Source organism: Physeter macrocephalus, unplaced genomic scaffold (genome assembly GCF_002837175.3).
Source record: "Physeter macrocephalus isolate SW-GA unplaced genomic scaffold, ASM283717v5 random_715, whole genome shotgun sequence".
Lineage (NCBI taxonomy): Eukaryota > Metazoa > Chordata > Mammalia > Artiodactyla > Physeteridae > Physeter > Physeter macrocephalus.
Genome location: NW_021145803.1, coordinates 36293 through 50000, shown reverse-complemented (window position 1 = coordinate 50000; position 13708 = coordinate 36293). Strand labels below are relative to the sequence as shown.

Genomic DNA, 13708 nt, shown 5'->3' with positions numbered 1-13708 from the left:
GGGATCGAACTCTCGTCCCCTGCATTGGAAGGCGGATTCCTAACCACTGGACCACCAGGGAAGTCCCCCACCTTGGCTCTTGTCTTGCTTTGATGATGAAACTCACCTTCAAAATAATAGTAATAATAATAATAATAAAGCTACGCATGTTCTACACATGTTATGCTTTGCCTCCATCATTTCATCGAATCTCACACCTCCCCATTTTCCAGATGAGGATACTGAGGTTCGCTCCCAGACCACGTTCTCGGCGGCTAAACTCGATCCATTTCTCACTGGCAATCAAGTGCTCAGGTCTGGCCCGCCAGGGCAGGCTGCTATGGGCTCGTGGCGCCGCCTGGAGGCCTGACGGGGAACGTGGCAAAGAACCTATAAAATGAGCGTTTGGATTTCTGTTGGTGAGAGTGGACGAGGGAGGCAACGCAGGATCTGTGGACTCCCCAGTTTGCTCTCGGAGAGCCCTGGCAGTCTGAGACGCGACAGGACCTTGGCCTAGGAGATGGGGGGAGACACGTCTCCTAACCTGACGCATTGGAGGGGAACGTGCCCTGGGGGAATCTAAGAGGAGAAGCACGATCCGCCAGGCCCTACCCTGAGGGCTTTCTGTGAGAGATAACGCCCTGCATTTAAACAAACAAGCAAACAAAACCACTTTCCTGGAGAAACCAACGGCTAGGGTCTTGGAGGCCCAAAGCGGGCGGGCCCTGGGGACGTGGCCGACAAAAAAAGCGTAACAGTTATTGGCCATATTCCCTTAGGTGCCCGCCCTGGCACCGCCCAGCCACTTTTCCAGGCTTAACGCTCATTGGCTGAAAGAGGAGCGTGCCCTTTGAGCAGGGAGGCTTCATTGGCTGGATTACCGCACCGGCTCTTTGGGGGCGGGACCGAAGAGGGGGCGGGGTTTCTTGCTGTGGGGTCGCGCTCCCAGGTGTTGCAGAGCGTTCTTTATGCCCGCAGTGGAAATTAGCGTTTGGGGTTAGTCTTGGGATGGAGGTGGGGAGAGGCGTTAGCGGGCCCCGCCGTCTTTGCTCTTGCTCGCCCAGCTTTCTAACGCCGAATACAAGCCCGGCGGCGTCGCGGGCGTGACGTCATCGCGAGGCGTCGAGAGAGTCCAGCAGAGGAAGCTTTGACCTCTCTAAGCGTGGGGAGCTGCGCGACAATGCTGCAGCTAGTCCGGGCCGGGGCGCGGGCCTGGCTTCGGCCCAAGGGCTGCCGGGTGAGGCCGGGGACTGAGGGCGGGGTCGGAGGACAAAGGTTGGAGGGTCCGGGGATCGTCTCTCACTCTTGCTCACCGTTTACAGGGCCTGAAGGCGCTGGTAGAAGAGGCAGTGCAGCCGGCGGAGAAACCAGAACCGGTGGCGAGCGCGGGTGAGGTTGCTGGGGTTGCTCTAGGAGGGGTGGCAACCGGAAACTCTGACCTTTGCCCCTGACCCCTGACCTCCCAATCGCTCCAGGTCTCCGGGTGCCCGTGCTGCGCAGGTGCGAGCTCCCGGTACTCGCGCACCGGCGTCCCGTGCAGGCCTGGGTCGAGTCCCTGCGGGGCTACGAGCAGGAACGCTTGGGTCTGACCGAGCTGCACCCAGACGTTTTTTCCGCGACGCCCAGGTAAGTGGGAGCCGAAATGGTGAACTGGGTGGCAGAGGGACGAGGAGCGGGCATTTAGGTATCAGGATGACCTGGGCTCGAGCCTCAGTTTCTCCACCTGTAAGAAGAGAGTGATGAAAAAAAAAGAGAGAGAATGATGGTTTTTCTTGCTGCAGAGTTGTGTGAAGGTGAGGGCTGAGAGGTAACATCCTCTGAGGGTTAGGGACGCAGAGCTCTGGAACCCGAGTGACTGGATTCAAATCCTGCCTTCCCCCTTGTGCTTCAGTGTCTCTATTCTGTCAAACTTCAAACGATTAAATGAGATAATTCTGGCTCATAATATGGTCTGTAGAAATGTTGGTTATTGTTGCTGTTATTGGTTTTTGCAAAAGTGAGCACTAACAGTGGTTAAGTCCTTACTGTGTGCCTGGGACAGTCTATTTGTCTTTTATTTTATTTTATTTTATTTTTGGCCACGTGGCTTGCAGGATCTTAGTTCCCCAACCAGGGATTGAACCTCAGCCCTCAGCAGTGGAAACACAGAGTCCTAACCACTGGACTAACAGGGAATTCCCTTTTTTGGGGGGGTGGGGGCGTATTTGCATTTTAAAAATATATATTTATTTAGCCACGTCGGGTCTTAGTTGCCGCGTGGAGGATCTTCGCTGCGGCATGCAGAACCTTTTTAGTTGTGGCATGTGGGATCTAGTTCCCTGACCAGGGATCAAACCCGGGCCCCCTGCATTGGGATCGCAGAGTCTTAGCCACTGGACCACCAGGGAAGTCACCCTACGTGCAGTTGAGTTAACTAGATCCTCATAGCAACCCTAGGAATGGATTCTATTATTCTTATTTCGTAGGTAAGGAAACTGAGCCCAGACAAGTTAAGAAATTTGCCCAAGGTCACACAGCTTATAAACTTTAGAGCCAGATCTCAACTCTATATGGGCCAACTCCCAAGACCAAGTTTTCGCTTGCCAAGGTGTGTGATGCCTCTCATGTGTACTGTGTCTGGCACGTAAGTGCTATTAATCTATTACTAGTACTTATTTGTATGGTTTGCTCTCTGTCTTTACAGAGTCCCAGTCTGGTAGAGGGTGACAAGAAAAGATAAAAACGACATATTTTGTTTATTCTGTAAATACTTACGAAGCACTTACTAGGTGCCAGATTCCATTCTAGGTGTCAGGGATACAGCAGGGAATGAGCACCGAGGTTGCTAATGTTGCTCCCAGTCTAAGCCGGGATCAGCAGACTTTTTCTGTAAAGAGCCAGAGAGTAAATGTTTTTGGTTTTGCAGGCTGTAACGTCTCCATGGCAACTACTCATCTTTATTGATGTAGTACAAAAGCAGCCATAGACAATGTGTAAGTGAATGAGCGTGGCTGTGTTCCAGTAAAACATATTTACAAGAACAGGCAGCAGGCCAGATTTGGCCTTACTAGCAATAGTTTGCCAACCCCTGGCAAACCAGCCTGGCAGCGCTGTCCAATGCGAGCCACACATGTAATTTAAATTCTTCCAGTAGCCAAGCTTTCTTCCAGATAGTGAGAAACAAATGAGATTGATTTCAATAACATATTTCGCTTATCCTGATAAATCTAAAATCTTGCCATTTCACCATGTGGCACTGGCCACCTTTCAGGGGGTTGGTAGCCACACATGTGGCCAGTGTCTACTGTATGGAACAGCACAGGGGTAGCGAGGCAAACCAGTCTGTAAAGAAGTGGCGGTAAGGAAGGCGTAATGGTAGGAAAGGAGTAAGGTAAAGCCCTCTTTAGCAAGGGGACGCCTCTTGGAGATACCATTTGGGCTAAGACTGGTAGGCAGAAAAGGAAGCAGCCAGGGGAAGAGCACTTCAGGCACAGAGAACGGCAAGTGCAGAGGCTTGGAGGCTGGACTCCATAGAACGGACACAGAGTGGAGCTGGAGGTGCTGCAAGATGGGCTCAGAGAGGGACCGGGGCAGGTCACACAGGGCCCTGGAAGTGGATAGGGAGGAGCCGGAGTTTTCATGTAGTCGGGCGCCGAGGGTTTTAAGTGGAAGTGGGCCTGTCGTGTCTCCTTCCTCCACAGGCTGGATACCCTGCACCAGGTCGCCATCTGGCAGAAGAACTTCAAGAGAATTGTGAGTACTCAAGAGTGGGGCGGGGGCAGGGCGCAGAGGATGCCCCTGCTGTGTCTTCTCTGGACTGTGGGGCTCAGGCCCCAGCTTCTCTCTCCTGACCCATTCACCGATGGGCCATTTGGCAGGCATTTTGTGAGCTGCCGGTGTGCCCTGGGCCTTGTGCTGGGGGACAAGACAGGCAAAGTCCCTGTCCTTTTGAAGCTCCCAGTCTAGTTGGTGAGGAGAACACGAATCAAGTAGTCATGCCTGTAAATGTATAATTAGGGAAGTTGTCTCAGAGAAAGGGGCGTTTAACCTCAGGTGTGTGACAGGCGCTAACCAGGTGAAGCGGGCGGTGGGGCTGGGGTGGAGGGCGTCGGAGCAACACAGGCAAAAGCCTCTGTGGCAGGGATCACAAGGGGCCCAGTGTGGCCATGGAGCTCAACAGGGGCAACATGAGGTGTTCGGATCTTACACCAAGAGCATCGATGATGCTGTTATCAGCCAGAGTCCCTGCCTTCCATCCGCCCACCTCAAGTCTGGCGAGTCCTCCCTGGGTCGCCGTGGCCCTGGAAATGGAGTCATCAGCCTGGCATTGGAAGCCTTGCGTGATCCTCTACCCGCACCTCTCCCTGATTCTCCCTAACCCCCGCGGCTTTCCCCATGCCCCACCTTCCTTTTATTTTTTTAATTTAATTTTACTTATTTATTTATGGCCACGGGGCTTGCAGGAGCTTAGTTCGCTGACCAGGGACCGAGGGATCGAACCCCTGAGCCGTGCAGTGGAAGCTCAGAGTCCTAACCACTGGACCGCCAGGGAATTCCCCCAGCTTCCTTTTAGTTACAACCACGTGGAAATCATTGAAAAAAATACTAAGTACCTACTGTGTGTCAGGCAGCAGAGCCCCTGCCTCTCTGAGGCTGACGTTCTGGAGTGGAGGAGGGAACTCTTGATTTCTTTATCCCTCCCTCCCTCCCTCCCTCCCAAAGCACTCCGTGCTTGTCCCGATGCAGCCCCAGTCTCTGTGTCTCCTGTCCGGCTCCCCAGCGGCAGGCCGGTCCGCCCAGCTCACTGCTGTGTTCCTGGGCCTGGCACCTTTCGTCTGCAATGGCACCTCCCTTGTGAACCTGACTCTTTCCTCACTCTGTGCCCACAGAGCTATGCCAAGACCAAGACCAGGGCCGAGGTGCGGGGCGGTGGCCGGAAGCCCTGGCCACAGAAAGGCAGTGGGCGTGCCAGGCATGGCAGCATCCGCTCCCCAATCTGGCGAGGAGGTAGGCAGGTCTGCCCACGTGCGGTCAGAGGTTGGAGAGTCCGTCCACTTCGCCCCATTTCCCCACAGCTCTGGCCTTGGCCTCTCGTCAGGCCATGGCCACAGCCCCTTTTGCCCCACCTCCCATCTCACCTCTCCTGGCCCACACTTCACACAGCACCCAGAGGGCTCTTCCTAAACCTCCCAGCTCCTGCGGCCTTTGTGTGAAGTCTGAGCCCCTCATCTTGGCCTTCCAGGCCCTGGTGGCTGCAGACCGCGCCCCCTTGTCCCTTCCACCCCGTCTCTGACCAAACAGAGCTGCCTCCGTCATCTCCCATTTGTCTGGCCAATCCCTCTCATCCTTCCGATGTGTTTGGGCCATGCCTCCTCCAGGAAGCCCTCCCTGACCCTCTTTGGGTCTCCCCACCCCCTGCAACCCCCTGTGCTGCCTGGCGCAGCCCTGGTTCCCTCTGGGATCAAGTCTCTGGCTGAATATGCATGGCGTGGGGGCAGGGATCCTGTCCCGCGTGTTCCCTGCTCCACTCCCAGTGCCCAGCAGAGGGAGGACACCGGTAGACCATCCTCACCCAGGGTGTGATGGCTGAAGACACCAAGCCCCAGTGAGGTGAAGTTACCTGTCCCAGGTGATGCCCGATGCAACCTCCCCTCTCCACCCCTACCTGAGGCCCTGCCCTCTTTGCTGGGGTTCTGCCTGGCCACGGGCAGCCTCCCTCCTACCTCCCCTGTGCCAGCCACTGGGGCAAATTTCTGACCTCCAAGCCCAGCTGGGGCCTTCGCCCATTCACGTACCTCTGCCCCCGCAGGAGGCATTGCCCATGGCCCCCGGGGCCCCACGAGTTACTACTACATGTTGCCCATGAAAGTGCGGGTGCAGGGCCTCAAGGTGGCGCTGACCGTCAAGCTGGCCCAGGTACAGCAGCAGTCCTGCCGGGAGCCACGGGGGTCCTGGGGTGTGGACTGTGGGTGCAGGGTGGGCTCAGACTGTCCTTTGCTCCCACCAGGATGACCTGCACATCGTGGACTCCCTGGAGCTGCCGACCGCAGACCCCCAGTACCTGATGGAGCTGGCCCGCTACCGCCGCTGGGGCGACTCCGTCCTCCTTGTGGACTTGTGAGGGTGCCGGGCAGAGCAGGGGCGGCCGGGGCCGGGGGGCAGGGAGGGCGGTCCATCCTTGGCAGGGGCTCACCTCTTGGCCTCTGTTTCAGAGAACACGAGGACATGCCCCAGAACATTGTGGCAGCTGCCTCTGGGCTGAAGACCTTCAACCTAGTCCCTGCTATTGGTGAGCAGAGGGCCCCGCTCTGTCTCCCAGACCCCCAGAGAGTGCCGCACGGGCCAGTTCAAATCCCATATCTGCAACTTGGTCACAGAGTGGCCTTGGGCAGTGACCACCCTCCCCAACCCAACCCTCAGTTTGTCCAGACGGGGCATTGGGAGAATGATGTGATTCTTAAAGAAAACTTCTGAGGGGAATTCCCTGGTGGTCCAGTAGTTAGGACTCCATGCTTTCACTGCCGTGGCCCGGGTTCGATCCCTGGTCCGGGAACTAAGATCCCACCAGCTGCACGGTGCAGCCAAAAAACAAAAAACACTCTGAGGTCACATCTGTCCAAGCTTGGGCCACAGTGCCAGGCGTGGAGTGAGTTTGAGGACCCACTGGCTGTCCCCACCGGCTCCTCGCTCAGAGACGCAGGATCAGGGCCGTCCTGAGTGCGTCACGCCAACGGCTGCGGTGACTAATCCGCAGAGCTCTCTCCTGGTCTCCTGATTGTGTGCCCGGCTGCCTCCTGGACAGCGGCACGTGGGGCCTCCTAGCCATCCTGGCACACGAGACCTTCTTCCTCCCAGCAGCTGCGGCCCCAAACCACACTGTCCCCCCTCCACTCCGGTCTGTTAGCTCACCCTGTCAGCGCTGTCTCTAAACATATCCAGAATCCAACCTCTTCTCACCGCCCTGGGCCAGCTCCCACATCTGCCTGGACCGGCAGAGTTAGGGCCTCTGCCCTGGTCCCAGGCTCCTGCTGACCGACTCCTCCCCAGTCTGTCCTGCACTCCCGTCCCCCCACTCCCACTACGGCCACCAGGGGGCGCCTGAGCACCTGCGTCAGGTCCTGTCCCTCCTCTGCCCACCGCCCTCCAGGGCTCCCTCGTCACTTAGGGTAAAAGCCCAAGTCTTCCCCGCAGGACCACAGATCCTGCATGCCCTCCCCTGCCCTCCCCTCCACTTCCTTCCCCTCATCACTCACTGCAGCCCCACGGGCCTCCCTCAGTACATCGTGTTTGTTTATCTGCTCTGTTTACCGTCAGCCTCCCCCACTGGGGTGTGAGGTGGGAACCGTGCCCAAGCGCAGGGCAGAGTTGGGTACTCAGGATGCTCTCGGCTGGAAGTTGATGAGCTAAGGGCAGTCTCTTGCCCAGGGTCTTGCTGGGGGTGAGCGACTGAGCCAGGGTTTGAACCCAGGCTACGGGGCTCAGGACCCTACACCAGACCCTGGTGTTTCTGTTGGGGGCAGGGGGGACCCGCCCTGACTGTACCTCCACCCCGCCCCCCAGGCCTGAACGTGCACAGCATGCTCAAGCACCAGACCCTGGTCCTGACCCTGCCGACCGTCGCCTTGCTGGAGGAGAAGCTGCTCTGGCACGACTCGCGCTACACGCCCCTCTACCCCTTCCGCCTGCCCTACCGCGACTTCCCCTGAGCCCCACGCTGCACCCCCCAGGGCGCGTCGGCCACCCTCCTTCCTGCTCGCTGTCCACGCAGTGCGCCTGCTGCGAGCCAGGCCGAGCCCCTGCTGGGCTTGGGGCCTCCCGCTCACCCTGCAAGGGTGGCCAGAGCCCCTCATCCCGGTGGGAAGCTGAGGCCACTCACAGAGCAGCCAAGCAGGCATCACTACCGGGAAGGGGCCGCTGACAGGAGCTTGGGGCAGCTTCTGCCCCCAGTCTCTCTTTTGTGTAAGATCAATTTTACTTTTTAATCAAAGAGGAGAAACACAACAACAGCTCGTTGCCGTTTTGTGAATAATTCCATTTGGCGAGTTAGGCTCTTTCGCCGGTGCAGGGCACCGCTGGGTACCCGGCTGCCTCAAGGCACTGTTGATAGAAATGACCCACCATCAACTTCTCTGGGGTGAGTCAGCCTCAGGGAGCACGCAGAGAACCAGCCGTCGCTAGGAACCCACTCGTGGTGCCTCCCAATCCCAAGCACTCTCACTGAGTGCTTGCATCCCTGACGGGGCTTGTGGTCCCATTTATTATGGTCCTTCAGTCCAAGTGTGGACCTGATTCCCCAAGTGGGTGCAGCGTGGAAACCGGAGCTTTCATCACAGTGATTTTCCCTAAGGACAGAGTCAGTATCAACGTGGTCAGTAAATGAGTGAAAAAACATTTTTTAAAAACACCAAACCGGTATCCTGATCCTTGAGTCTGCTGGTGTTATTTGCTCCCCACAAGTTGTTGCTAATTGTCACGATACAGACTATAAAGTAACGTGGTCAGTTTCTTTAAAGTCAGCGGGGGGCTTCCTTGGTGGTGCCGTGGTTAGAAATCCGGCAGCCAATGCAGGGGACACAGGTTCGAGCTCTGGTCCGGGAAGATCCCACACACTGCGGAGCAACAAAGCCCATGCGCCACAGCTACGGAGCCTGCGCTCTAGAGCCCGCGAGCCACAACTACTGAGCCCACGTGCCACTACCGAAGCCTGCGCACCTAGAGCCTGTGCTCTGCAACAAGAGAAGCCACCGCAACGAGAAGCCCGCGCACCGCAACAAGGCGTAGCCCCCGCTTGCAGCAACTAGAGAAAGCCCGCGTGCAGCAACGAAGACCAAACGCAGCCAAAAATAAATTTATTTTTAAAATCTTAAGAAAAAAAAAACTATGAATGAAGAAAACAAAAAAAGCTAGAACTGCCATCTGGTGTGCAGGCCCAACCAGGCGGCCACAGTGACCCATCGACTGGGCTGCTCCTTGCTGAAAACATCTCTGGAATGCTTCTTGGGAGTGCCTTCAGAGCTTACAACACATTCTTTGAAAGTCCTCAATGAACATAAATTGTGATCCTTAAAGCATCAGATTTGACTGAGTAAAAAAGAAAAAGCTAGGACTTCCCTGGTGGTCCAGTGAGTAAGAGTCTGCACTCCCAATGCAGGGGGCCCGGGTTCAATCCCTGGTCGGGGAACTAGGTCCCGCATGCCGCGGTGAAGATCCTGCGTGCGGCCACTAAGACCCGGCACAGCCTAATTAATTAATTAATTAATTAAAAGAAGAAAAAGCTATTTGGAACCAGTAGTAAGAAGGGGGTGCAGGGACTTCCCTGGCGGCGCAGTGGTTAAGAACCCACCTGCCAATGCAGAGGACACGGGCTCCAGCCCTGGTCCGGGAAGATCCCACGTGCCGCGGAGCAACTAAGCCCGTGCGCCACAACTACTGAGCCTGGTTTTTGGAACCAGAAGACCAAGATCAAGATGTCATTCCTTCTGAGGCTGTGAGGCAGGCTCTGTCCCATCCCTCTCCCCTAGATTCTGGTGGTTTGCTGGCATCCTTGGTATTTCTTGGCTTTATACATCACCCTCATCTCTGTCCTCATCTTCAAATGACATTGTCCCTCTGTGTGTGTGTGTGTGTGTGTGTGTGTGTGTGTGTCTGTGTCTGTGTTCAAATTTCCCCTTTTTATAAGAGCAACAGTCATGTTGGGTTAGGGCCCACCCTAATGACCTCACCTGAACTTGATCATCTGCAAAGACCCTATTTCTAAATAAGATCACAATCTGGGGGTTAGCACTTTTTTTTTCCCCTGGGGAAGAGAGGTAGTTGAACCCATGACAGGGTGTAAGGGGAAGGAAGGAACAAGATTGGCCATGAGGACTGTGGAAGTTGGCACACGTGGCTTCATCACATGTCCTCTTTGCTGATGTCTATTTTGAAATTCTGTATAATTTTTTTTTTTTTTTTTTTTTTTTTTTAGAAAGAGAAAGATGGGTGAAGACATTTCTTCAGGGGAGCTGTTGCTACCTGCACATCCCTATCACAGGGGGACTTCCCTGGTGGTCCAGTGGTTAAGACTCCATACTTCCACTGCAGGGAGCACGGATTCAATCCCTGGTCGGGGAAATAAGATCCCACATGCTGCGCGGCACGGCCAAAACAAAAAATAGCCCTATCACACCCTCTTGGGACATGGGTTAACCCAGAGCCTAGAGAGGAAGGTGACTTCACAGCCTCTGAAAAATAACCCTGAAGGCAGGACACCAAAGACTCAGGCTGATCCTGGCTTAAGAAAGCTCAAGTGAGTCAACGGGGCTGGGATCTGACCCCCAGAATATCCAAGGGGCGAGAGGTAGGCAGTTCTCATGGTGGAGTCAGGGTGTCTGCTTCTTGGTGGTCAGCATGGAGGCCCGCCAGGAGAGATGAGAGGGTAGGACCAGACACCAGGGGCTGAGGGAAGAGCCACAACCCATATCAAAGATGCCTCCCGGGCTTCCCTGGTGGCGCAGTGGTTGCGCGTCCGCCTGCCGATGCAGGGGAACCGGGTTCGCGCCCCGGTCTGGGAGGATCCCACATGCCGCGGAGCGGCTAGGCCCGTGAGCCATGGCCGCTGAGCCTGTGCGTCCGGAGCCTGTGCTCTGCAACGGGAGAGGCCACAGCAGTGAGAGGCCCGCGTACCACAAAAAAAAAAAAAAAAAAAAAAAAGATGCCTCCATGCCAGCAAAGGGGTCTCCAGGAAGAGGAAGCCTCAAAGAGCCCCCCCCCGAACACTTTAACACACTGCTGGAGTACCCAAAAGGGCAAAGCCACCAGCCATGGAGGAAATGCCCTGTCCCCTCCTCCTTGCACCTGGGCAGGAGGGACCCACAGGCTGGTGAGAGGAGGTGAGGGGGACAGAAAGAGGGTCAACAGCAGGGGGACCAGGCCCTTCTTCTCTACCAAGCCTTCCAGCCTGGAGAAGCCTGACCTGGGGCTCCCATCCAACACCAAGTTCCGAGATTTGAACGTGATGCTGATTGGGGCCTGAGTCCGGGGCGGGATTCTCAGCCAGGGGCAAGGCAGAGTCCACCACAGAATAAACTTTCAAAGAGTGGAAGGAGAAGCCAAGTTATGTTTTGATCAACATCCAAACGTCATGCATTTTTGCTTTACACCCTGGGGCTCTGATGAGGAACCGTGATGCTAGAATGAACTAACCTGTGGGAACAGAGGAGGAAGTCTGTATTTCTGCCTAGGAAGTTTGAGGGGGGATTCTCAGGACTGAGTCCTATGGAAACAGACAACTTGTAACTCCTGTTATCTGTTCTCCCTGCACACGAATGGTCTTACTGAAATCTCGGGACTTCCCTGGTGAGGCAATGGATAAGACTCTGCCCTCCCAGTGCAGGGGGCCTGGGTTCGATCCGTGGTCGGGGAACTAGATCCCACATGCATGCTGCAACTAAAAGTTCACATGCCATAACTAAGGAGCCCGCGAGCCACAACTAAGGAGCCCACCCGATGCAACTAAGAACTGGCGCAACCAAAGTAAGTAAATAATGTTAAAAAATGAAGAAAAATCTTAGACCCACCCTTTGAGGGATGCATTACCATCCCTTTCTACAGCTGAGGCCATCTAGGTACCACCAGGGGAAGTGGCTTGCTCAAGGTCACAGCTGGTGGCAGGTGCACTTTGGCCCCCTCCCCTCGGTACTTGCTGGTCCGTGCACACCCCCAGTTGCCTTTGCTGCAGGATTGTGCTTGGCTTGTCCACTGGACAGATCAGAAGGACTGGGGAACCACAATGAGATACCACTTCCCACCCATTAGGATGGCAATCACCATAATAATAAAACAAAATAAATATTGGCAAGGATGTGGAGAAATTGGAAACCTGGAACCTTTGTACATTGCTGGTGGGAATGTATTGATAAAATGGTGCAGCTGCCATGGAAAACAGTCTGACAATTCCTTAAAAAGTTGAACATGGAATTACCATGGGACTCACTCCAAGGTATACACCCAAAAGAAATGAAAGCATGTTCATACAACAACTTGTACCTGAATGCTCATGGCAGCATTATTCATAAGAGCCAAAATGTGGAAACAACCCAAATGTCTATCCATTGATGAATGGATAAACAAACTGATATAGCCTTACAATGGAATATTACTCAGACTATGGCCTGAACAGTATGGCAGTTCCTCAGAAAATTAAAAATAGAACCACCTATAACATTATAAATCAACTATATTTCAATAAAAAATTTTTAAAAATAAAAAATAAAAATAGAACTACCATATGATCCAGGAATTCCACTTCTGGGTATTTATCTGAAGGAAACAAAGTTGTTCTCTTGAAAAGACATCTGGGAACTCCCTGGCGGTCCAGTGGTTAGGACTTGGCACTTTCACTGCAGGGGCCAGGTTCAATCCCTGGTTGGGGAATTAAGATTCCACAAGCTGTGTGGCAAAAAAAAAAAAAAAGAAAGAAAGAAAAAAAAGATATCTGGACCTTGTGCTCCTAGCCCTGTTACAACCTGGTAGATGAAATCCTCTGGTAACCTTTTTTAAAAGCAGTAGGAAGGGAATTCTGGGCTGGAGAAACAGCACGTGCAGAATTGTTCAGAGAATAAGAGAAGTTCATTCATTCAACACATATGTATTGACCATCTGCCTATAATGACCAGACATTGATTCAGATGCTGGGGCTGAGAGGGTCCCTGGCCTTCTGGAGCTCACGCAAATGGAGGTGACACAAGTCAATCAAAAGAATTTCAGGGGCCTTTCTGCTCGTGGACGCCGCCGAGTAAGCATCGTTGACGTTCCCCCCGCCCCCCCCACTGCCGTCACGTCTAAGTCAGAGTCACCCAAAGAGCCCGAACAGCTGCGGAAGCTCTTCATCGGAGGTTTGAGCTTTGAAACAACCGATGAGAGTCTGAGGATCCATTTTGAGCAGTGGGGGACGCTCACAGCTCTTCATCGGAGGTTTGAGCTTTGAAACAACCGACGAGAGCCTGAGGAGCCACTGTGAGCAGTGGGGACGCTCACAGACTGTGTGGTAACGAGGGATCCAAACACCAAACGCTCCAGAGGCTTCGGGTTTGTCACATATGCCACTGTGGAGGAGGTGCACGCGGCCATGAAGGCAAGGCCACGCGAGGTGGATGGAAGAGTTGTGGAACCAAAGAGGGCCGTCTCAAGAGAAGAGTCTCAAAGACCTGGTGCCCACTTAACTGTGAAAAAGATTTTTGTTGGTGGCATTAAAGAAGGCACTGAAGAACATCACCTAAGAGATTCTTTTGAACAGCAGGGGAAAATTGAAGTGATTGAAATCATGACTGATGGAGGCAGTGGCAAAAAGAGAGGCTTTGCCTTCGTAACCTTTGATGACCATGACTCCGTAGACAAGACTGTCATTCAGAAATACCACACTGCGGATGGCCACAGCTGTGAAGTAAGGAAAGCCCTATCTCAGCAAGAGATGGCTGGCGCCTCATCCAGCCAAAGGGGTCGAAGTGGTCCTGGAAACTTTGGTGGTGGTCGTGGAGGTGGTTTTGGTGGGAATGACAGCTTTGGTCGTGGAGGAAACCTCAGTGGTCGAGGTGGCTTTGGTGGCAGCCGCGGTGGTGGGGGATATGGTGGCAGTGGGGACGGCTATAATGGATTCGGTAATGATGGAAGCAATTTTGGAGGTGGTGGAAGCTACAATGATTTTGGCAGTTACAACAATCAATCTTCAAATTTTGGACCCGTGAAAGGAGGAAACTTTGGAGGCAGAAGT

General features: G+C 54.3%; 1 protein-coding gene and 1 pseudogene across 1 annotated transcript; both read left to right on the top strand.

The window, feature by feature from the left end:
- The first annotated feature begins 928 nt into the window (after positions 1-928).
- MRPL4 (mitochondrial ribosomal protein L4) lies at positions 929-8817 on the top strand. The gene is made up of 9 exons (XM_007104301.4): positions 929-1216; positions 1302-1368; positions 1455-1605; positions 3660-3711; positions 4848-4965; positions 5768-5874; positions 5966-6075; positions 6171-6247; positions 7519-8817. The coding sequence occupies exons 1-9, from the start codon at positions 1160-1162 to the stop codon at positions 7662-7664; spliced, it is 885 nt and encodes a 294-aa protein (XP_007104363.1). The 5' UTR covers positions 929-1159; the 3' UTR covers positions 7665-8817.
- A 1093-nt stretch (positions 8818-9910) lies between these two features.
- The window catches only part of LOC112067646 (heterogeneous nuclear ribonucleoprotein A1-like), a 5195-nt pseudogene continuing 1397 nt past the window's right edge, over positions 9911-13708 (top strand).